General features: G+C 50.7%; 1 protein-coding gene across 1 annotated transcript in view; it reads left to right on the top strand.

The window, feature by feature from the left end:
* Positions 1 to 3,287: 3,287 nt before the first annotated feature.
* LOC149863972 (uncharacterized) overlaps positions 3,288 to 25,032 on the top strand; it is a 45,976-nt gene continuing 24,231 nt past the window's right edge. The window contains exons 1-3 of the mRNA XM_090049584.1: positions 3,288 to 10,477; positions 20,785 to 20,840; positions 23,840 to 24,048. Of these exons, the coding sequence (XP_089905710.1) occupies positions 10,449 to 10,477; positions 20,785 to 20,840; positions 23,840 to 24,048 (294 nt within the window). The 5' untranslated portion in view covers positions 3,288 to 10,448. The remainder of the gene's footprint in view (positions 10,478 to 20,784; positions 20,841 to 23,839; positions 24,049 to 25,032) is intronic.

Below are 25,032 nucleotides of genomic sequence, written 5' to 3' on the forward strand. Positions count from 1 at the left end.
ACCTGTTCTAGACTCTAACCAGCCTTGTACCTGTTCGCTGACCTGATGGTTGATGGCAGTGGATTGTGTTTGCAGATATGGTGGTATCACAGCTCTGGGTGCTGCTTAGTAGACACCTCTGCCCCCCTGATCCCTGTCTGAGGCTGGCCTTTACCATCAGTAGAGAAAGAAGCACCCCTCATCTGCTTCCACTGCTACAGCTCCCCCCAGCTCATGCCATGCTGGGACATGAGATCAGTGAGGACGGTGGAAGGGAGAAGGCTATTGGATGGATGGATGCACACATGCATGCATGGATGCTCTTTTTCCAGCCACTGCCTGGAGGGCTCTGTGGAGGTGTTGGTAGCCTAGCCTGCTGTTGAGTGGTTATATTCAGTAGCATGGCGGAGGAGATGTGGAGCTCCTCAAGAGGTGTTTCTGTTATTTAGGGGCTGGGGATTTACCCGAATATCTTTGGATGCTATCACAATGTATACTTCCCTTGGCAGTTCTCCCAGTTCACATGGCATTAAGCCGCTGTTGTTTATACAGTAGTGTCACCATATAATAGTGGGCTGCGTGCTTCAGTTTACACAGGACCTTGAACCTGGTATTATGGGAGGACACAACATACTCTTGCCTTTTGTAGCCCACTGGTGCCCTCTGCTGGACAGCTGGAAGCATTGACGAGTGCCTTGCAACATCACTTTCCCGCTAGAAGGAAAAGCTTTTCAAGAGCAGCTCCCTGATTTTGACATCTTTGGGTCTAGGCTCAGTAGCCAGCACATCCCAGAGGCCACAGGCACATCCAAGGGGGAGGCTGCTGACACTTCTGATGGCAACTGCTTCCCTTCAGCCAGGGTACTGCTCATCCCCCAGCTTGCAGGGGGAAATTGCACTGGGAGGACTTGAGCACAAAGTCATTCTTTCCCAGTAAGCCCTCTGAGGCCTGTGGGAACAGTGGGTCACCAAGACCTCCCAGCCTGATGCATCCTCAGGATCCCTAAGGAAGGAGTTCGCCTCCTAGATCTTTAGTCCAGAGCAGCAGGGCCAGCTGCACCCCAAATGCTGTGCCCCAGCACCTGAAGGTTCAGTGATGAGCCCCCTTTTATATATATATAGATAGATAGATAGATATAGATAACTGCAAGCTTTTAACAACCTTTGCAACATCAGGTCACTGAGCACCACTGTCTCCTTACTTCATCTGTGGCACATTGGTGTCTTTGGGTAACAAGCCTTGTAGCTGTGTGGCAGAATTGATTGGGTTGTTTTAAGAATGAGTTAAACCCGAATTTGTATGGGATGGTTTGAATAGGAACAACCCTGTCTGGAGCAGTGGACCAGATGACCTCTAGAGGTCTCTTCTAGCCCTATTTTTCTATGATTCTGTGCCTCAGCAGAGCGGCATTGGCCTGGAGAGTCGGTGCATGGCTCAGGGTGCTATTCCAAGACTGGCTTTTTAAAGGCGTTGCTTCCTAGGTGATGGCTGTGAGAAGCCAAGTAGGTCCCATTAAAGAACTGTACGGCATAGGAAACTAGTAGCTCAGTTAAAGAAATGGGTCTTTGTGGGGCTGGAAAGTGGGACCTGGAGTGAGGAGGAAGACAAGAAGCCTGGGAAGGGAAAGGTTGGGAAGTTTGTCCCTGGGGAGGAGTGAGAGGGGCGCTGAGGCTCTGAGTTAAATTACTAGGAAACCAGGCGCCAGCACAAAGAAGGATTCAGAAGCACTGGCTGCCATGGCCTCCTTGACTGGGGGATGGAGTGACCGAGGCAGACGACTAGCTCTGTGTTAGAATAGGGAAAGCCATATTATAGGACCTGGGGCTATGTGAGCAAACAAACAAGTAACCATCAGTGGGAGGAAAGCAGGTAACATTGTACCAGGGGCAGAAGCTTTCCTCTCAAGCATGACAGCCCCAAATGCAGACAGGACCTATGTTAGCCCCTCTGGGTTGGGGCCTCCATAGAGTCCTGATTCTGGGACAGTGCTGGCATCTGTTGTCTGAGAATCAGGCCCTGCAAGAGGTCTCAGGTGGGCATCCAAGATCACAGAGGGCTTCTGAAATGTTTAGTTTTGGCCTGTTGGAAATAGAGGCCAGCCGCCTTTTTCTCACCTATTCACTTCCCTCCCACTTGCATTAACAGGTCTGCTTCACAATGCAGATGCATGTAGGAAGAGTGAACCCAGGGATTCGGGGAGTTCTTCCCAAAGAGCCAAGAGACCTGTGTCCTGGAGAGGGCAGATGAGGAGCTCCTCTGTACCCTGCCTCCTAAGGCGAGAACAAAGGGATGCTTCCTGGGACTCAAAGGCAGCCCAAATAAACCTCGGGGGGTGGGGGGCCTGCAGTGGGCTGGAGGATGCTCCCAATGGGGAAGGGCAGTTGTGGGATGGTGATGACTGGGGAGAGGTGGGGATGCTGCCACGGACAGGGAGGGGCGAGGGGCAGGGCAGGGGGCAGTGGCTGGGGAGACTGCTGTGTGCTGGGGGGTGCTAGGAGGGCAGAGGGGAAGGCGAGGGCAGGTTGGGAGCGGGCTGTCAGAGGCTCTGGGTGGGGGCAGCCGGGGCCCCGCGGGCGGAGGGCTGTGGGGTGGGGAAGCGATCGGGGGAAGAGGAGGGGAGACGGGTGGGGAGAAGGAGGGAGGCTGTCATGGACGGGGAGGTCAGGGGAGAGGGGAGGCTGCCAGTGGGGCAGGCCGGCCGGTGGGGAGGGGGCTGCCAGGGGAGGAGGCGGCGGGTGGGCCGGCAGCGGGGGAGGCGGCGGCGGCGGCGGCGGCGGCGCGGGCGCTGTGGCGGGGCTGCAGCGTGGCCTCCATGCCCGGCCGCGGGGGCTGCGCGTGAGGCGGCCGCCCCGGCCCGCCCCGCACGGGCCGCGCTGCTGCGGGCGCGCCCGGAGGCGCCGGCGCTGGAGCCGGGCGCGATGCGGGCTCCGGGCGGGCGGTGAGCGCGGGCGCCGTGTGCACGGGGGGGGGATCCGGATCGCGGGGTCCGCGGGGGGCGGGGGGGGGGGGGCGCTGCGGGGCTGCTTGGACCGGGAGCGGCGCGATGCGGAGTGCCGGGGGCTGGGGAGGGAGCACCCGGGTGCACGGGGGAGCGGGGATCCGGGCTGGGGGAGGCGCCCGTGTCCTGGGGCGGGGGGGGGGGGCATGGCAGTGACCCGGCGGAGGTGCTTGCTGGGCAGTCGCGGGGGCGGGCATGTGGCGGGGCGGCGGGGCGGGTGATGGGCATGGCGAGATGCTGGTGCAGGGGGCAGGCGGGGGCCCAGCTGGGGGGCGTGGGGGGGCAGTCCCTGCAGGCCAGGCCCCGCCTGCGTGGCCCTTTCCCAGCCGTCACCCCAGGCTGCTCGCGGGCCTGCTGGCAGGGAGAGCCTTGCTCCGGGCTGAAGCTGCGCACATCCGCCCTGCCTGCCAGGCGAGGGCGAGGGCGAGGGCATCACCCGCCCCCCAGGCCGCTCTCCTTTTGGGACCATCCTCTGCATTACCACTTTTCCCATCCGACCCCTTTTCCCCCCTCCTTGTGCTCCTTTCCCAGCATGTCCGAACTCTCCTGGCTCTTGTCCAGTCTCCCTGGCTCCCAGCGCTGAGCTCCACAGATGGGTTAGCCTAGATAGCAGGATAACTAAGCCCTCCCCCAATCCTCATCCCCTCCCCGGAAAGGCCCAGTGTTGTGACCCAGCATGATAATGACCAGCTCAGGCCCGACTAGGCTGTGTGGCTGTGCGGAGAGGGGACAGCTGGGTATAACTGAGGCCCCCGATGTCATCCCACTGCTGCCCTGGACACCCCCTCCCCTCCCCTGCAGTGAGCCTTGCTGCAGCTGCTGAAGCTAAGCTGATATATGCAAATTGCACGCAGCATAAATGCGAAGACGGGGGCTCTTTGCTGCTGGGATGGGATCCATCACCACCCTGCTGCCCGCCTCCCGCAGCAGCTGCACTAACTCACCCAGCTCCTCCCAGGGCTTCCAGTTTTCCAGCACGACCTGCCAGGTGCATCTTCCCTGCTCCGGTAGCCTCTTCCCCCATTCACCGAGATGCCACCTCCACCCCCAACTCTTACTCTACTCTCTACTCCTGACAGTGGTTATCATTGCCCTTCACTTCTCTTCACTCTTTCCTTGCTTCTTTCTGTGGACTTGGGATCAGGCTGTATATGAAATTTTGCACAAGACAGTCATATTGGGAACAATTAGCCATGTTAGCCTGAAGTTAGGCAGAAGGCAGGGTGGCATCTTCTGAACTAACAGTACAGAGAGGCATGAGCTTTCATAGTCTACAGCCTGCTTTGTCAGATGTTACTGATTGACTTGTTCTTTCTGGGCTTCCAGCTCCTAGTGTGAGCATGCCTTCAAATTCTCAATATCGCCGTGCTTGTAAATGAGAGATGGGCACCAATTGCAGCATTGTCAGATATTGGTGCTGCATATAATGATGATGGTGGCTAGTCAAGTGCATGCATGTGTGTTGGGAAAAGCACAGGGCCATATGAAGGCCTGGATCTGTGATGTGAAGAATTTACACTGAGTTTAACAGGACGTGGTTTGCCACTGACTAGTCCAGAGAATCAGACACATGCCAGGCAGATCCTTTGTGTAGATTTCTGGAGAGTTTTTTATTCTGAAGTGCTTTGGTCCTCTAAAATGCCTCTCAAAATCTTCTAGAGCAGGAGCCCCATTAGGTATTTTATTGCCTCCTGTCCCATGTTGCTCCCACATTTGCTTGGCCAGCTACAAGCTTGTAAGGAACCATTAACATAAACAGTAAGGAGGAGAATTTCAGGTGCGGTACAAACCAGGAAACAGTGTCATTCCAATTTCAGCCAGGTCTACAGCTACAGTTTTGCTACACCAAAAGGGTTTTTGTGCAGCAGCATCCTCACACTTTCACATGCTCCCATTTTGGAGATGTTCACCTTTGGGACGGAAGATTTTTGCACTGGAGTTCTCTCTAAGGGTGTATTTTTCTCCTGGGAAGGTTGAGCAGAATTTCTTTAACTTATTTGTTGGCCTTCTGTATGGGTGAGAAGAACACAATCCTTTTTCAAAATAATTTAGCTGTATTTTAGGGAGATCTGCACCAGAACCTGCTGAAATGGGAAACTTGGCCTGGATATACTGTGGTCCTTGTTGGAGATGAGCGTGGTTTGGAAAAACATGGGTTTAGCTGCTGAAAATTATTTACCGAGTCTATGGTGTGTGTTTCTTTGCTGTAGGTAATCAGGGACAAAGAGATCCACTGTGCTTTCATGGGTAGCCTGTTAAGTTGAAGTGACCAATGGCTCTGAATTTTGGGACTGTCCCTACGGCCTTGTGGAGGTGGGACTGTCATCCTGAATTTGAAAATGTGGTCCCACACTCAGGGGCAGTTTTAGGGCAGCATGAATGGTGCAATTTCAGAAGCTGGAGCTGATCAGGTGCTCCCTTTCCCCCTGCTTTAGCAGCCATGACGCTGACTATCAGGTGCCAATCCCATGACTTGTATTTTTGTGGGTATCTAGTAAAAAGTAGAACCCAACACTGAACCTTTGCATGGGCTGTCAAAAGGTCAACCCTGCCCGTGGTCCTCTGGTGCCTGCTGAAGGGATGCAGCACAAGGCTCCTTAGAGCCATGGGAACCTGGCTTTACTGCTTCTGGGTCAGGAGCCAGAACTGGGAGCAGCATAGCCATGATGATGCTTTACATTCAGGCCAGTTAATTAACTGGCTAATTAGTAGAGCTGAGTACTCCCAGAGCTGAGGGCAAAGCACATCATCATGACTGTTTTCAGGTTCTATCTTCCTATCGCTCTGCTGTTCACCTCAAGCTGAGGCTGAAGATAAGCGGTTCTAAAGCAGGAATGCTTAATACTGACACGCTGAAACTTTATTCCAAGAACAAGAACAATAAGAGTTCCTTATTCAGTGTTAGAAGAAAGATCTCATCTTTGTTTGTGATTCTTTACCATTGCCCTGTGATGGAGGTGACATTCAATGCAGAGATTGATTTTCGGCCATGTAGGGAGCAGCCCTGTCAAGCTGGCTGTCTGGAGCTCTGGGTCACCAGTCAGCAAATCTATCCTCCTTAACAGCCTTAGGTAGTCTGTAGAACCTGGACCTGCAAGGGCAGCTCTTTGTAAAGTGCTTCTGAGACTTTCATATAAGTGTGTTTTATGTTATGTTGCTGCATGTTGTACCTGGAATGGATCTGATATTGGACTTAAACACGGCTCCATGCTGTTAGTTCCCAGCCACGCCTAAAAATGCTGAGGCAGCTGCTGCAGCCCTGAGATCTTTGTGCTGGGGAAGCAGGGAAAGCTGGTGTTGGATCTTTGCTGTCTTAGGTGCCCTATATACAGCGCACTGCTTCAGTGGGCCCCTTATTGTCCAAACCCAGCATTGCACCACCACCAGCAGTATTATAGGTCACCTGGCTTCCTCTGAATGGATGGGTGTTGGCAAGATCCTGGAGTATCTGACCCAGCAGTTGGATCCAGCATGTACAGCCCATTGTTCTTTCTATATTGCTTCTGGAAAACTTATAGTTGCAGAGTTAGGCAGGCAGGGTTTGCTTGTTTTCGTTGCTGTGCTGCTCTCCTGGCTTTTGTGAAGGACTAATGTGTTCTTGCTGGGACTGCAATGTTCTGTCCTTGAAGGTCAATATCTGCAGTTTTCAGATTCCCTGCTCTGAGGGTGGATAGAGTGTATTTCAGATACACTCTTCTCTTCCTCTCCTCCTATAGGCTACAGATTTGTACCAGGTAAAAAGGTACCAAGGAAAACACCAGGTTTCTAATGTTTCACAGGAGGGGCTCCTCTGAACCACCTATATATTCCTACTTGCAAGGACCAAACTCAGAAAAGTGGCAGCAAAACCATTCTAGGGGTACCTTCTGTGGTTGTTCTTGGGACCGCCACCTCTGATGTGCCTGAGAGCATCTACTGAGGGTGCCACAGACAGTCCTGGCTTGAAGAAAGCAATCCCAGCATCCCAAAGGGATTGAAAGAACCAAGGTGTTATTGAGAAAAACATATTTGGTCTCAGAGGGCGCATCTACACGTGCTTTAATGCGCAGTAGACTATTTTTCTGTGCATTAAAGCATCATGTAGAAACTGTGGCATTATACTAATGCACAGTAAAATAGTCTACTGCACATTAAGTGTTACTAAAAAGTATTCAAATGCACATTACCATAGCCTAATGTGCATTAATTTAGTACCTCACATTGGAGGTACTAAATTTAATGCACATTAGAAAAAGCTCATTAATGCACGTGTAGACATGCCCTGTGTGTCACCATGAAGCACCACAGTGAAACTGGCTGCATCTGCTCTGGGCAAGCTGCCTCCTGAATTGGATGTGAAGCATCCATGTCAATGCAGTGCCACCCACATGCCAAGGTTGGTGTTATATTGACCTAGTTGATTTCTGTAGCCTCTAGGCTTGATCCTCCATCATTTTGCACTGGAGGAGCAGGCATAGCTCAAAAGCTGGTGCAACAATATAGCGGGCACCCTTGGGTTCATGGAACTAGTGGTTGTGGTATGCAGGTCCTAGCAGACCTGTGCTGGAACCACTGGGCCATGGACTAGCTGGGACCTTCTTGCTCCTCCATAACTACTGCAGGCACCATCTTATAGCATGCACCATCTTCCCTTCATAATGTGGTCTGATAATGTCCTACTCTAATGTGGCATGAAGGTGGGCAGGGCAGCTTGGATGTCTAGCAGTGAGTCTTAGGCAGACTGGCAGCTGGTAGGTGACAGTGAAGCAGAGGTTCCTAGAGGGCTCTTTGGCAACAGGTATGAAGATCAGGTCTGCCTGCCTCCTAGACTGTCCTGTCCCTTGCCAGGTAGGCGTTGCCTGTCTGTTTGGCAGTAATCCTTGGCACTCCATCTCATGGGGCTGGTAGTGGTCTAGCCTTTCTAGACTGGCGCAGCGAGCAGCTAGTTGGCCAGTCAGCAGGTAATTACACTCTGCTTGTCCAGAGTAGGGCTAGGGTTGGCTTGCAGTGCCAGGCAGGGCTTGTCAAAGAGGCACCAACTCTGTGACCTCTTCCTCATTCTTCTCCTCACTTGACTGGCATGAGTCCAGTCCATGTGGCCCCTGACCTTTCCTGCTTCCCCCCCACCCCACAATCCACCTTCTCCTTGGCTGGTCGTTCCTTGCTGTTCCCCCCAGCCCTACCTAGCTCCACCAGTGACATTCTCCAGCACTTCCTGTGCCCTAGGCCAGAACAGCAGAGCTCTAGGGTGGTAGCCTAGGCCAGTGTGCTCCTCCCTGGCTCTGCTGGTTGCTATTTCTTACAGAGATAGTGGGCATCCTGCACTCCCGCAGCTCCTTCTGCATTCTCACCTGCTGTGTAGACCTGCTGAGCTGCTTCCCCTGCTCCCAGCTGCTGGCTGTTTTTTCCCTTTGGTAGCACAGCTACCACCTCCCTTGCCTGGCTCTGCTTGCTTCTTTCTCATGCCTACGTCCCCAGGAAGATAACTTTCTCTCTAGTCTGGGTGCTTCAGGCAAGTGAAGCTCTCTGGGGACACTCTTGATAGGGTCCCTTGGTGCCAGCCCTCTTGGCCTCAGCCAGCTACATGAGTCCCCATCCTATCCTAGGTGACCCCTAACCAAATCTAGACAGTCATTCTATTTGTATCCAGAGATTTCATAGATTTCATAGACATTAGGGCTGAAAGGGACCTCAGAAGATCATCGAGTCCAGCCCCCTGCCCCAGGGATGGGCTGTTAAGATCGCTGCCAAGAAGGCTGAAGGGCTGAAGGGGCTGTTTGGCATTCTGTTCCTGCCCAATGGAGCTGGGTCTTTGCAGGGCCAGAAGCCAGGAACTTCAGGGTCACATAGCCTTTGACACTGACTTCTTCAGCAACCTTGGGCAAGTCCCTTAAACCAGGCATTTCAAACCTGGGGGTGCAAACAGGATACTTCACTTGTGTATGGAGGTATCAGAACAGCACCAAGTTTTTTCACAGGTGCTGGAGACCCCCCCAGCTCCCCTTGGCGTCCAGGAGGAAGTACTGATTTGGCCACTGGCACTGGTTGCCTGACTTGCCAAAATTTGTTATGCATCTGTACTAAGTGTACAGCCAGTAGGACCTGCACTTTGCAGCCCTCAGAGGTACACAGGAAGTGGACACATGGCATGGGCATTCTGGCTGGCATTGGGTGTGCTGGGGGGTGAGGGGCATCGGACAGATCCCTCAAATGCTGGAGTCCTTAACGTGGCAGCCTTCTTAGCAGGGGGTGATAGGTCCTAGGAGCTGTGGTTTCTATGGGGTAGCTTCAGCTGTGCAATAAAGCTGAAGGCCGACTGTCTCTGCAAGTGAGGTTCTCTGTGTGCACCATGCCTCCTCCCAGGAGTTTGCTTCCATTCGTTGGATAATTCCAGACTAAGTGGCAGGCAAAGTTCCTGTCCAGACCACAACCCTCCCTATCCCTGCTGAGGCCAAGAATAGTCTTGCCTGGAGCCTGAGAACTCATGGCTGCCCTGCCAGTGAGGCAGGGGAGGGGGTGAGCTGCCTGTCTTCAGCTACCAGGGTCCCAAGGCCTCTGCAGAAGGGGACCCCTTTGTACCAGGGACTTTCCGTGGAGATGGAGCTCAGCCGGGCTTTTCTGTGGGTGCATCTATATGATACGCTAAGGGCACAATAGCCTAATAATGCTGTGCTAATATGCTACTACACAGTATCGTTAGGCTGCTGCACAGGAGATGTTCGCTGGTGCTACTGCACAGTAACTCTGGTTACTGCGCAGTTATTTAGGACTTGGTTATACAAGTACTAAATTAAATGTGCAGTAACCACTGTACATTAATGAATGTGTAGATGCGCCCTGTGTGATGCTGTCTAATTCCTCAGTGAGCTGCTGCTGTGCTCAGCAAGTTGCGGGGGCACTTGGCCTCTTCAGATGAGACCCTGCACCCAGGAAGGGAAACTCAGGCTGGGAGGGTGAGGGAGGAAGCAAGGGAAGGCAGGGGCTCAGCAATGAGCCCAGGGCTCACTTCTCAGCATGGTGTGCTCTCAGCCTCGTGCTCCTGAGGGGGGAGGCTGGGGGTTGCTTTCTCTTCCAGGGGCTTACATAACTGTCTGGGCTCCCGGCTCTTGAGATCCTGCTGGGGCTCAATGGAAACCTTGTTCCCGTGGCCTGCAAGGGCTGTCTTTGCAGAAGGCACACTGTGCTACTGCAGTTCTTTGATGAGTGTCCCGGGCTCCACCTCCATCTGTCTGACAGCTCAGCCTGTGCTGAGGAACTCGTGCCAGCCAGTCATCTGTGACAGCTCCGGCCCTTCTGCTCCAAGGTGTATGCGAGTCTCTGCCCTGTGGTGCTAGGACGAGAGACTCGCCACGTCAGATCTCGGCTCCAGAAGACTGTCTCCTGGGGAGGGAAAGACTGCTTGGAGGTGGAGATGCCTGGGGCTTTCCTCCTCTTCTCCCTGGGCTGCTTCTGACCATCAGTGAGGCACTGAGTGAGCAAAGGGGCTGGAAGATGGAAGGGACCGGGACCAGGACAAGGAGGTAAGTACCAGGGTTTCTCTTTTCTCCCTTTGCCTCCTTAGGGTGGCTGTTGCTGTTCCAGTCCCAGGCGTCTCTGCCCCTTGGAAGCTCTTGGGATCTGTTTAATCAGGTTCACTCAGCTGGAGCTGGCCTTGCCCCCAGCATCGGGGCGGGAGCTCGACCTTCCACATTGCAGAGACCCAGGAGGGTGAACTGTTCATGCAGTTAGCATGACCCCTACCTCACGCCCAGGCCATCCAGCAGCCAGCTGGATAAGGTGACGCCTGAGGTCTGGGGACAGTACCTCAAGCCCTAAATAAAGCTTTAAGACAGTAGTCACCAACCGATAGCTCACGATGGACTGGTTGATTGTGGGTCCTCTGACAGTCAGTCTCAATAAATATAAACTGTTATGTCTGCATTTTCTTTGGGGTAGGTCCTGGGTTGCACTTTAATTCAAAAAGTGATCTTGTGCTTTAAAAGGTTGGAGACCACCGCTCTAAGATCTCTTTGGCTACAGAGAGCTGGTCCTGACCAGTAGTTGCATGAGTGACCTGTTTAAGGATCCCCTGGGAGGCTCAGGAAGTATCCTGCTGTCCCAATAACTGGCCCAGTCCCTTTCAGCGCTGCAGCTGTGTTTCAGTGGTGGGGGATTCTGTCCTTGGCTGAAGTTTGTGGACTGGTTTTTAAGGAGTGGAAAAGTATTTGAAATAGTTATTTTGGTAGACTTCCCTGTGTGGACACACCGTTACTCCAGAGTAAACAGGTGTCTTTTTCCATTTTGGAATACTTTGTTCTAGGGTAGCTATTTCAGTAAATTCCTGTATGAATTTACTCTCAGTGAAAGGTGCTGTAGTCATGCGATACTTTGAAGTTTTAAAACAACTTCTGCCTTTTTACCGTCACTCAGCCTTCCCCCTGGAATTCTTTTGAACTGAAGGAGTCTCTGGCCTTTTTACATTTTTTTGCAAAATTGAGGCATTTCCCTCCCCTTAGAAAAATCCTCTCTCTCTCTCTCTCTCTGTGTCTCTCAGCTCACCCATCTTACATGTTTGTGCTCTGCTTGTGGCTAGAGCTCAGTGAGGAGCAGTGGCTTAATAAAAGAAAAATACTGTGAAATAATATCTTTGCATTAGCGTGTAGGCAAAATATGTACCTAAGCTCTCAGCATGGGAGGACAGGACTCCAAGTCTGAGCAGGTGGCTGGGCTGTGTAGGGCACTTCCTGAGGCTTATCCATCCACTCCAGAAGTGTGTTGGTTCTGGTACTTCTTCAGCTCTGTTCCTGGCACTGCTTTTTGGAGCACGTGCGAGGTGGGGACAGTAATGCCGCTGCAAGAACGTTCTCCCTTATAGATTCATTGCATTGCAAGCTCCGTCCAGAGCGTGTGATGACATCGTGTCCGGCGTTTGACGTGTTCCCAGCTTGAAGGGGATCATGGACATAGGTGTGAAGGTGAGAGGAAATGGTCAGGGGCTTGGACTGTTAGGAGCAAAGATGGAAGGAGGAGACATGAGCAGAGATGTAGGGCTTTTGGTATTGACTTGTTGCAAGTGGTTTGAGTCCGATGGCAGTTAGAATTTGCTACGGTGCTTGAGTTCACAGCCACCCTTGGACAGAGTGCGTTTGAGGAGGGACACGTGGTAGTGAAATACGCTTTCCACCGAGACTCTCCGGAGCCGGGTTGGCCGCTCTAATTATGCACTGCTCCAGCTCCCTTGCCGCTTCGTCTCTCGGTGGAGATGGAGAACGAAGTTGGGCAGCAGACGCTGGCTAGAACCAGGCTGATGGTGGGGGTGGATCGGGCACGAGTTTGTTTTGTAGGTCTCTTGGCTATGTGCTGTGTTTGACTCGGTGATGCCCTGACAGCGCAAGATGGAAAAAGTTATTCCAGCCGTATCAATGGTTGTGCTAACTGACATGTGGCCAAAGTGGGGGCAGGGCATGACGGCCTAAAACAACCTGCTGCTACACTGTCCTTGGAGAGATCCCCCCCCGCCGGTCCTTGTACAGTGTTGGAGCGGTGCGTAGTGCTAAGGGTTGAGGAGGGAGGATTGAGAGCAGGGGTCTACACGGTGGTCTGTCGGCACATTGCACAGCTAGGGCTGCTGTGGCAGCTAAAGGGAGCTATACTGATGTGAGCAACGGTGGGAAATATCTGAGCAGAGAAGCCTGGTGTACAGCATTGAACAGACTCCTTCTACCTCCCAGGTGCTTTGTAGCTCTGCCAGTCAAACTAGCTCCCTAGGTATGGTTTTGTGACTCCATTGGCTTGGATTTGGGCCCTCAGTTCCCCGTGGAAGCCTGCTGTCATCCACAGACTTGGCCAGGTGAAACAGACTGGGGCACAGGAGAGCAATTCTACCCATGTGCAAGGGGAGAGAGCCTGGCACACTCAGGCTGTGCCCTCCCAACAGAAAAACACAGACAAATGCACTGTATATGTGTGTCTACCTGAGGAGAGCTAGCACAATGTAAGGACCTAGCAGAGACGAGGCAAGGGTTGTTGTTGCCTTGATAGAGATAGTCAAGGTCAGCCTTATGCCCCTCACTTGGCATTTACTTCCACTAGCCTGCACTGAGATAAGCACTACCATTAGGACTGGACTTTCTCAAGGTAAACAACACCCCTTTTGTGTCTGTGAAGGCATAGTTTCCATCTTAGCTACCTTGGCTCCTCAGGGCCAACAGAACTAGAAAGCGGTAAAAAATGAGTATTTCTACCCTGCTGTAATGGAGACAAGATCCCTGATTTGCGTGCTTCACTTCTTGTGGTTTTATAATATGTTTTAATGATGCAGAACAGCGGTTCTCAACCAGGGAGCCGTGAGATCCTTTCAAGGGAGGTGCAATGTTATTGATCTCAGGCGTGCAAACATGATTCACAAGATAAACCCAGAGATTTCAAAAAGGAATTCGTAGTGGTAAAAACATTCTGACCTGCTGCCCTCTTCCTGAGTTCTTTGCAACAGAAGAATTGCTCTAGTATTTTTCTGTATTAAAAAATGAGTGAAAAGTCAGAGCTGGATCAAGGATCGGCTATGGCTGGAGATGCAGTGCCCAACGGGATGACCCACTGCTATGTGGCAATATAGAGACTCCTCTTTCTAAGACACCCAGCTGATATGTCTTATTCACTTGCTTAGGGTCAGAATTGCCAAACTTCTGGTCAGACAGGCAGGAGCCATGCTGCGTTTTTCTCTGCAGCATAAGGTGTGTTTTGCCTGCTACCATCATTTGGGCTTGTCTCACCCAGTCCTTTCCCTGCTGTTCTGCTGATAGCACCTTGGTCTTCCCTGTTCTTTGCCTGTAGCACAGCTTTTTTTTTCCTTAGGAAATATTTAGTTTAACCAAAGTCCTTGAGCTTGTTCTTGTAGTGCCAGGGCCCTTGCAGCACCCTTGTTTCCCCTCTCCTATCTGTGACATTGAAGGATATTCTTGGTGTTCCTGGTTCTGTGCATTGTAATTATGTAATGGGGTTTGAACTAGTGATTTTGGAGGACCTTTGGGTAAATGGTTGCCTGTGAGTGCAGGAGATAGGACTCAGTGCCCTGGGAGGCCCCTTCCAGTCCAGTGTTCCTATAACAGGTATTTTGGCAACATCTATGCCCTGTGTGACAGGGCGCTTAGCATGACTGCCACCATGAGAAGAGAACGGGTTTTGGAAACAGCTCAGGCAGCAATCAGAGAAGACACCCGGTCAGAAAGGGGCTAGGCTTGAGGTATATATAAGTACAGGGCCTGAGGCAGGGAGGCCGTCTCATCCTGGTAACTGATAGGGAAGGAGCTCCTAAGCAGGCTGCTGGGAGAGTGACCCTGGCTCCCACCGAGTATATCTGAGGGTAGACAGCCTTAGGGCGGCTGGGAGCTCGGCTTTAGGGTTGGTGGAGCAACCAGCTTGCAGCCAGAGGGCTGGGGAGCATCTGGTGGTTTGTGGAAGGGACTAAGGAAAGGTAAGGAAGTCCCAGGTGGCCCAGGGGGAGAGGGGCCAGGGGACGCAGAGAGAACGGAGGGCCAGGGGTCCATACGTCTCACTGGCCTAGGAGTGGGGCCAGTGCTCAGGAAGGGCTAAAAGCCAAAAAGGGCCACAGTTGGAGACTGTTGGTACTGGAGAGCCCATGGGTCTCACCTGGCCTAGGAGCAGGGCCGGGGTCTAAGAAGGACTGAAGGCCACAGCTGGAGACCGAGGGGGCCAGAGTGCCCATAGCCCAGAGAGGGACAGATGTAAGGATGAACAGAGTCAGGATCCTGTAGCCCACAGGGCTACAGGATTCAATTGGTATGCATGACATCTGCAAGGCATGGGTGTTGGGGAGGGCAGAGCCCATGAAATTAGCCCTTAAGATGATTAACTGTGACACCTGCGTGGTAGAGAGTGAGATCTCATGGGGAAGCCCTGAGGCAGCCTTCCATTTTCCAAAATCATAGCATCAAAGCATCATAGAGTGTCTTATAAAACTGCCAAACTGTGGATGGGGAATAACATCTTTTTCCATGATTCCATTATGATGAGAATTGCCATCTCCCTGGGTGTATGTTTGCATGCATATATTTAATTGGTGAACAGCCTAATCAGAGAATTTTCTTTGTTGAATCTGTGGGTTTGATAAGAGTCATCAGACCTCTTGCATGGTGCTTTCTTGCTGCAATCACGAGTGGCACAACTGGGGAAGATGCAGCTGGATGTGTGCATCTGACTCAGACAGGCAATGACATAAGGCACTGAAGGAGTTGGTGCCTTGTCAGAGCTCCCATCTCATTCATGGCACACCTGCAGAGCTGCAGGGACACCCACAGGTGTGCAGGGCAGCCTCCCAAAGGATGGGCAAATGTGCAGGTGTCAGTGCCCTTTGAAAGTGAGAGGATCTGCGTCATTCTAGGCCTGTGATTTCACTCATAGAATTCCTTTTTTTCTGTATCTGCAGTTTTTGTTTTTTCAAAACAAAGCAAGTTTAAACTACAGTAGAGAAACTGTATTAGGAGACAAGTGGGACTGTGACGATGCGCTGGGCATAGTCAGGACTTCTGTTTGTCCTTGGGTGTGTGGGTGAAGGCTCTGCTGTTGAGACCCTGCTTGAGAACAGGGATGGATGAGATGCAGCCAGCCAGGGCATTCCCAGTGACCAAACTGTAATTATTAAAGCACTTCATTAAATGAAAAAGGGCTTGAAAAGTAAAATGGCGATCCCTGTGCCCTCGCTGCATAGCGTTCCAATGCTTTTCTCCCATGCAGGCCTGTTATCCTCTTGCAAATGTCCCAAAGCTTTCCATCTGATCAGAGTGCATCCCGCCTTTGGAAAGTGGCCCTCTGTGATGCTTGAGTTGTGCCTGTATCTGCAGAGGAGACTCAGCAGGAGGCTTCCTGCAAAGGGGAAGCGGAGAAGGAGTCAAGGAGCAAGACTAGTTCCTTCTTCTGACAGGGACTGCTCTGCCCTTCACTCTTGCAGTGGCAGGTTTTGGAGGTTCAAAGCATTTGTCGGGAGAGCCTGGGGCTAGAATGGCCTTGTGTTCAGCTTCCTAAGATGAGTGTTTTCAAGCTACAGTGGGGCAGAGAGCAGGCAGGTTTATGCAGAGTTGTCTCCTCCACCTTGTCTCCAGGTGTTTTGCAGGTCTCCAGATGTGATGGCTGCCATCTTGCCCCACCTACAAAAGACTGAAATGGGGGTCTCCAGAGTGAAGGGCATGAGTTGTTATAGCTTGAGCTAAAGAGCCAGGGCTGTGAGAGGCTTATATTCTCTGCAGATCAGAGCAGAAGGAAGCTGGTAATGGAGCGCACACAAGGGAGTTGCATGGGTTTCTCAGAGGAGGGATGTGCAAGTCTAGCACCCCCACGGCAATCCCAACCCAGTGCCACACGGAGACACTGTGCCTTTGGAAAGGGGCCAAGAGCTTGGGGCAGTATGAATGAGTGTCATTGGTGTTGTCTTATGAATGAAGGAGGGTAAAAAATCAATACCCTTTTAAACTAAAGAATATGACTTTTAAATGTAATTTCCATGTTTTTTCTTTTTAAAATTAAACCCATTTAAGATTACATTTGGATTTGACAGCCTGTGGCAAGGCCTAAATTTAGTATAATCCGGTGTTCTGCAATCCATACTTTTTGGACCACTGGATTATACTAAATTTAGGCTTTCGCATAGCTTGTCAGTTTGGTCTGGATGGCAGCCGTCTTTGCAGAGTTAAAACTGATGAGGTTTTAACAGGCAAAGTATGGTGTTGCCAAAAGTGTCTTACAATCTCAATGTTGGTGTCTGTAGCTCGGCAGATGTGGGGGACTAGTGGTATAATCTATTGGAATAATTTGAATAAACAAAAAAAAATGAAGCATCCTTGTAAAGATATAAAGAAGTTAGATCCCCAAACTGGGGAAGGCACTGGATCGCAGTTTGTTAAAGGGAAAAACCATCTTTCTGCAGCAGTAGCCTCTTGCTCTGGTAGCGAGAGAATATTTTTTTCATTTCTGTTTATCCGTCTAATCCAGGGGTTGACAACCTACAGCCTGTGGCCTGGAGCCACCTCGTGGAGCCTTTTGATCCAGCCCACAGACATGGGGCTTTGTCAGCTTTGGCTGGAGTGGGGCTTTAACAGCAGTTGTTTTCCTGATGCTGGCGCAGAGAAAAGCAATGGTAGCAACTGCTTTTCTTGAAAGAGAAGGAAAGATGAATAATAGATGAGAAAGCAGGAAAACTTGTTTTCCTTCTCCAATCTATGAACAAAAATCAAGTGAAAGAGGATGAGATTGACAAATTCTAAAATCAGGATGGACAAGGTGACCAGAAACAATCAGTTCAATGTGTAAAGATGTAGTGCATCCCCCTGGTTAGCAAAATGAAAGAACCAAATATAGTATAAATGCTACACTTTGTTGCAAATGAACATGTTCTAATTGTTCCCCTAAAAATCAACATTTCTTTAGAAAAATAATTAATGTACACATATACAACAAGATTAAAATTGGTATTTAAATCAGGATTTTCTCTTGCTGACAGAAGCCATTATTAAAATCAGTACCCTGAATCACTTTGCTTTAAAGCAGTTTGTCCTCTGTTGCTAATGTCAGATCGCTTTGCTTTAAAGCAGTCTGTCCTCTCTTGCTAATGTTGTATTTGTTATTCAACGCGTGCACGCACACACACACGCACGCGCGTGCGCACACACACACACACTCTTCAATATGCAATAAATGCTTCCCGTGTACCATAAACCTACCTTTCCTCTACCCTCATTCTGCTTCAAATAAATTCCCTCCCTCTACCTCCCACCCCAAAAGTCACCATTTATCTGTAGGGAGGGGCTGGCCTGCCCCAGGCAGGAGTCCTGGGTGCCACTAGTATTGCTCTGCCCTTTTAGTCCTCCTAGAACCAATTGCCCTTCCACTGCTCACAAAATTACTCCCCACATCTCCTCCATCAGGCACCACACCCTACCCCAGGGACGTAGAACTTGTAAGAAAATATCTCGGGAAGTCACACATGTCCATTTCTACCAGAACGTGATGTTTTCATGGCCGTTGTTAACTTTTCCTCTAGGGCCTCTGGCTGTTCAGAGCTTTCACAGTTCAGGATCCCTGCTGAATGAATGTTTTAATATGCAAGAGTTTGCATTTCATAATGAGGCATAGAACGATGACTGCAATATGCTGCCAGGGCCATGGGCTTCACTTGCCAATATGTTCCCCCTCCACTTATCTTGCTTCTTGTTGAGTCAGTGCCAGGTTTAGTGTTGTTGCTTGGCTGCCATTTGACCGTGGATCTGGAAGTGAGGAAGGTCCTGAGCGGTGTAAACTAGAGAGGCTGGCAGGGCTGCCTTGCTGAATGCACCTAACTGCAGTGCTGATTTGGTACAGAAAAGAGCTGGGCCCACTGTGCCCCACTGGGTCCCTTGGAACTGATGCTTCGATTCCCCCCACGCTCACTGCAACCACTTCCCTCCCCAGGGGAGATCTTAAATTTCCACTGCACAGCTCAGACAGTCCCACTCAAGTTGGATAGGAGGGAAGATGAGCTGCTAATGGGGCTGAGGCACGTTGCTGAGCTTGCCCTTTGCCCTGCATGGCCTCCCCATCTTTATGCTTATCGACTGGAACGGCATACAACATCCATGCACCCCCCCCCCCACCAAAGAAACATACAATTTTCTCTATCTCATCATTTAGCTAAGCCTGCACAGATTGTCCTGGGGAAAGCAAAAGGTACCCCTCCTCTCCAAAACCAGCCCCTGGTTGGATTCTGGCTCCCTGCCTCAAACTCCTGAAGCAGCAGAAGTGTGTGTGTGTTGCAGGGGGAACCTCTTCCAAGTAATTTTTGGTAAATATTGACAAATCTGCCTTCCCCCTTTTCTCAAACTCAGCTCTCAAAACCAGCTGAGTCATTTTGTCAGCTAAAAATATGGACCCTAAGGTAGCAAACATAAATCCAACAGGTTACAGATCAGTAAGGTGGTAAACAAGCACTCCATGTTAGATATGGAGTTCGACAGCCGTAGTCATAAGTATCCCCATGTGTTTCTCCTCTTTAATGATGGAGAATTTCCAGGAGCTACAGCATTCCCCACCACCCCGGCACACTTCCTCTATTCTTTTCAGCAGTCACTGAACTCGACCCTGTGGTTCAACCCTGGAGTTGCCTGAAGGCCCCCATCCTGCAGTGAGCACTGCCTGGGCTCAGGTGTTTGCCTACAGTGCCCAAATATCATCCTCTTATGTGACAGCCTTGGAAGTGGGTCCATTGGGTCCTGCCATAGGTGTGCTGCCTGGAACCTCGAATGCAGCAGTTCTTAACCTTTTTTGCACCAGGACCCATTTGTAGACCCACTTCAAGAGGGATGTCAACAGCATGGAGAGGGTCCAGAGGAGGGCCACTCGTATGATCAGGGGACAACAGGGCAGGCCCTATGAGGACAGGCTGCGGGACCTGAACCTGTTCAGCCCCCACAAGAGAAGGCTGAGGGGGGATCTTGTGGCCTGTTATAAACTAGTCAGGGGGGATCAGCAGGCACTGGGGGAGTCCCTGTTCCCCCGAGCACCGCCGGGAGTGACCAGTAATAACGGTCACAAGCTGGCAGAGGAGGGTAGGTTTAGGTTAGATATCAGGAGGCGCTACTTCACGGTCAGGGTGGCTAGGAGCTGGAACCAACTTCCAAGAGAAGTGGTGCAGGCTCCTACCCTGGGGGTGTTTAAGAGGAGGTTGGATGAACACCTTGCTGGGGTCATTTGACTCCAGTACTCTTTCCTGCCATGGCAGGGGGTCGGACTGGATGATCTCCTCAGGTCCCTTCCGACCCTACAAACTATGAAACTATGAAACTATGTATACATTGATGGCCAATCCCTACCCGGTGCCCCTTATTCCCAACCTGCTACCTCCCACCCTTGGCCCCAGCCCTCCAGTGTGTGTGGGGGGCAAACAGCCCCTTGCAGGCTGGAACTCTGCTGGCATGCAAGGGAAAAGCCAGAGGTTTTTCCTTTCAAGGGGAATCCATTTTTAATATTTGTTCACAACCCTTTCATACACTCTTGGGACTCACTTTTAGGTCGTGGCCCACAGGTTGAGAAACACTGCTCTGGCGGGTATGAGATGGCATCATTCCTTGGGGATCCAGACTACTTATGCCAGGGGCTGCAATTTCCGTGAGCTCAGGTAGCCCCAGAAGTGATGGCTGGCAAAGCTGCTGCCATTGAACCTAGCCAGAGCTCTGCAATGGGAATGAAAGCTGCTAGCTTAGCTGAGGAATTGCTCAGATAAGTCAGAAGTAAATGCGAAGAAATTGTTGCCAGGGGGAATAGAGCTTGGGCAGTCTGCAGCAAAAAGAGCTGGCTTTGGGACTGCTGTAATGGAGCTGTGACTCATGTACAACAGTGGTGGGGAATGGATTTAGTGCCCTGAGGTCTCTGAGTACACGAGAAGGGCTCTGTATCGGGAGCACACATTGGCTACTGATAGGGCCAGAGACAGACCCTGTAGCAGAGTGGCTGTGATACTCGTCTGGGAGACTGAGGTTCAGGTCCCTGCTCCAGTGAGTATTTAGTTACTTATAGAAAGTAGAGGAGCTGCAGTAGGAGAAATCCTAAACCTCAGCTCTGCTGTGGATCGATGAGGGGTTGGGAGCATCCGTACTACCGATCCTGTGCGAACAAGTCAAGGGAGGGAAGGTCTGTGTGTGGGAAGCTCCCTGAGCACAGGTGGGGCCCGTGGCTTTGTATCTAGCTCTCTCTGGGTCTGTGGCAGTGCTTGGGGTCCGATAACGGGAGAAGCATCCTGTCATGGGGACTGGCACTATTCTTTTGTGCTGTATAATGACATCACCCAATGTGTACTTCTCTGCAGGGATTATTGCAGTGATGATGAGAAAACAATGGTGCCCAGAGCCGGTCACATGACAGGTAAAGAGCCCTTTCTCAAGACTATCCCTGTTCAGCCACAGTCCTGCTGCATCCCTGGGGCCTTATGAATTCAATCCTGCTCCTATAGCTGCAGTTTGCTAATGTTGTAATGCCAGTGAGTTCATCTGCATGGCTTGTTCTTTATAAACCTCAGTGCAACTTATTACTCATGCTTCCATTATCCTCCAGCTGCTTATTGATTTTTTCCCCCTCCCCCTGTTAATGTGTGCTGTCATGTGATCATACATTTGCTCAATTCCTTGTAATGGTAAGTCTGAAGACTGCAGCTGGCAACCCAGTATATGTCCTGTGAGATGAGAGAGGAAGACAGGTCCAGGGGTTAGGATCTGGGACTTCTGAGAACTGAGTTCAATTCCTTGTTCTGCTATGGACCAACTGTGTGAGCTGAGATTATTCACTCTGGGCCACATTTAATAAGTGATTTAGGCACCTGTCCTGAACAGTGCATGGGAGAATTAGGCATCTCAGAGTAGGATCCAAAATAGTCAGCACACTGTGCAGAGCATCACCCAAGTAATGCTTCTTAACAGTGCCTGGTAAGTACACCTTGTTGTCAGTGCTGTGGTATTAGCAGCCCAAACTGGTTAGTTCAAGTATCCTGGAACTGATTATTAAGCCTTGGAAATGAGAGGAGCCAGTTAGTCTTGGGGCTGTACATGTTCCTGTGCTGGCAGTTATCGTTTCATGCATTGCCCTGTCAGTGCTTTGTGATTACTAACCATTGTGTGCTTTGTTTGAATAAGTGCATATATGGGGAAGTGCACAGTCTATTTTCAGGCCTGAGGCAATGCAGTAGGGGCTAGGGTGGCACAGCTGCTAAGGTGCTTTCAAGAGCCACTCTAATTAAAGCACCTGCAGCGTCTCACATATTCAGTGTCCCGTGCTTCAAAATGGCACTTTAACTAAAGCTCGTCATACGAGCTCCCCTGCTGCCATTTTGAAGCATGGGGACACTGAATACATGTGACATTCATTAATTGAGTCGGCTCTGACACATGCTAATTAGCACATGTTGGAGCAGGCATCGAGCACATGTATAAGTGCCTAAGGACATGCGAAGAAGGAAAGCTGTGCACTTAAATAGAGTACCCTGTAAAAAACCAGCTATGGTGGAACAGTTCAAGCTGCGTCAGGTATCACAACTAATAATTTAATAATCACGACCCAAATGCTAAACCCAAGGAGCCTGGATCAGGCTCATCTCAGGGCAACCAAACAACAATAGTATAGAGATGACTCAGTCTCACTCAGGTGGCTTCCAAAATAAGCATGATATCCAGTAAAGCAGCCTGGCATCTATGTTTTCAAGGTATCACACAGCAAAGCTATATATGACGACACAGGCACGACGGCATGCTTTCACACATTTCATAATGTTTATTTAAAAGACTTCACTGTAATAGTCCATTATTCCTGCTAGAATTGGCAGATAATTGTCCTTAAATATTTATAGGCACACATGCAAAAATACCCACCCTGGCAATGGAAGCAGTTATTAGAAAAATGTTTTGGGGCCAAGAAAAGAAACCCAGGAGTCTTAGCACATGTTGTTTGTTTCATCGTCTGCTGATCACCCATTTCTGGAACTCATGCAGAGTGGTCAGTGCAGCACAGATCCTGTTCCTTTGCATCTATCTGTGCCCAGCCCCAGGCGGGATTTAAGGCCCTTATATTTACTATACAGTGCTTGATTTGTATTTGTCCTTTAGTTCGGATACTGAACATTTTAATAATAGATTTAGGCTGAGGTTTGGACCACACGTGCTGTCCTGCAGCATCCCTTTTCAAATCGCTTTCTTTCAGCCAGATGTTTGTGTGCATATATTGCTATTTTCCTCTATGTTCTTAAGTTTCCCCATGTCACAAACAGCTTCCCTCACTTCTCTGTCTCCAGCTTCCCATTTCCCCTACTCTGTGCATTGAATTCTGGTCCTAGTCCTGGAATGTCATGTCTTGTGGACTTCTACAAATCCACAGGAGCTGCTGTTGATCATGGTGGAAACTGTATTGTGCATCTGGCTCCTGCTGGCCCACTGGGGGCTGCAACAGGCCCTGTGGATTTCAGAAAACTCACAGGGACACAGAAGGGAGTCGGGGTCAAGATGTGGAGCCTGAGGGAGCAAGGGGGGCAGGAAGCTGGAAGAGGACCATGTGGAGCTCTTATGCACCATTGGATTGCACAGTCCCTGGCTGCCTGGGTTACCACAGCAAAGTAGCTCAAACCCAGCTGGCATTGTAGAGGCCTTGTCCTATACATTCACATTGGTGAGAGCAGTGGGGTGTGCAATCAGACAGTAAGGACAGGTGAATACTGTAGATGAGTGTCTTGAGGCAGGTGCTACTGGGTCAGCTTTCTTTCCTTTCTGGTTTAGATGTTCAGACTGGACGATTCTAGTGATTCTTACTGGCCTTGAAATCAGTGCATCACCAGAGGGCAGAGTTAAGGATGTTTGGGTGCCTTTAATAGTGCATTTCCAGAATTTCATGTACTAGACTTTCCTGTAAATTGTAATCACAAGTCATCATTTCTTGAGTTTCTAATGTTTGTTTATTTGGATAATTAGAACAAGCCTGGAGGTGTACCCCTCCCCCCCACATGATGAATGCATTCTTTGCAGTGACTGCTACTCTACTTTTATCTCCAGTTTAGTGACGTTTTTTGTCCAAAGGTGTCATTATGTGGCAGTTGTTTTTAATTTGTGGTCCATGGACCCCTGAGGGTCCACAGAATATGTCTACGAGGTCCGCAAAAGATGACTGAACAATCAAAAATATGTGAATACCCACGCTTACAATTCAAAGTGGTGCGCACCTCCATTTGAAACTTCCAAAGGGGTCCTACTTTCGTTCAAAACTTTTTAGCGGTCTGCAAATGAAAAAAGGTGGAAAATTACTGTCATGCGGTGCTGGTACAAGAGTATATATGAAGCAGAGGCTCTGTTTGTCCTAACTGTGCTGCCTCCCTGCTTTCTCTCCAGCCTTTCTCAGAGATGCCCCAGAGCAGGGGCTGCTGGCCTCTTCTGAGGAAGACCCCCCAAGGCAGAAGCCCATGCTGGAAGACTGTGAGATGACTCATTGCCCAGGGCAGGCTCAGACCCTGCCTGGCCTTGATCAGAGCCCTCTAATGCAGACTCACCTCCTCAGTGGCCCATTGGTCCAGACTCAAACCCTGCGTGACTTTGAAAAGGTAAGTCCCACCTGGCTACTCTCCTGCAGCCAGATCCTCAGTCCAGGCTCCCAGTGCAGCCACTGGGGACTTGAGCTGAGCTTGGGCTCAGTGCGTGGTCTTGCATCTCCCAGTGCAAATGGAATGGCTTCTGGAGAGGGTCTCCGGTGCTCTTTGCCTGCAGGTCCAGGTTATTTGTCTAGGGGGTTGAGTTATTATCCTGGGCTGTTTCAATTCTCCTTGTATCTCTGACAATCCCTGTGACATTCATCCGTTGCTGAAATAGCAGTGGTTCTAAGAGCCTCATGCAGGCTCAGCCATTCCTTCAAAACCCTGTGCAGCTTGTGTTTTAGCTCACGTGCCCTTTGGGCTTACATACAGCTTGCCAGTTAGCCCAGGGTGGAGGGTGCTTTAACGCATCTGTTGGCAATTCAGTACTCTTTGATTTTAGCCATCGGTGATGCATAGGGGGAGATTGGCTGTGCAACCCCTCTGGAAGCACCAGCCATGAAACCAGAAGTGCTGGCAGAAGTGCACTTCTGTTTGCGCTGCTGGTGGTTCTGGGCTTGGTGATCAGCCATTGGGTGCTGCCCCCCCACCCCCATTGGTGATCAGCTGCACTGGGGGACTCCCCCTGTCATCGATCTGGTGCCCACCCAGACTCGGGAGGCACCAGTTGCCCATGATTTCAGCTCTTTGTGCCATTTTGTCCATATTTCCTGGGTCTGTTAGGAGCCAGATTGAGCCTACCAATCAGAAAAGACTTCAGGAAAGTCATGTTTTCTTGGTTGAGAGGAAGGGAGTTGGGAACTGGCTGTCCTAGTTGATCATAGGCTGATTAGGCAGCCAAGAAAAAGGCAAATGTGACCTAGGATGCATTCAGTGAGGTCCTTCCAGTACAGGTAGGGAAGGACTGCTGTCACGGACAACGTGCTGGCGAGACCTCACTCAAGCCCAGGAAAGATGGGCTGAACCTGGTGGCAGTTCTGAGGAAGGCTCCTGCAT

The sequence above is a fragment of the Crocodylus siamensis genome, chromosome 5, assembly GCF_052110815.1.
Source record: "Crocodylus siamensis isolate JL-2025a chromosome 5, ASM5211081v1, whole genome shotgun sequence".
Classification (NCBI taxonomy): domain Eukaryota; kingdom Metazoa; phylum Chordata; order Crocodylia; family Crocodylidae; genus Crocodylus; species Crocodylus siamensis.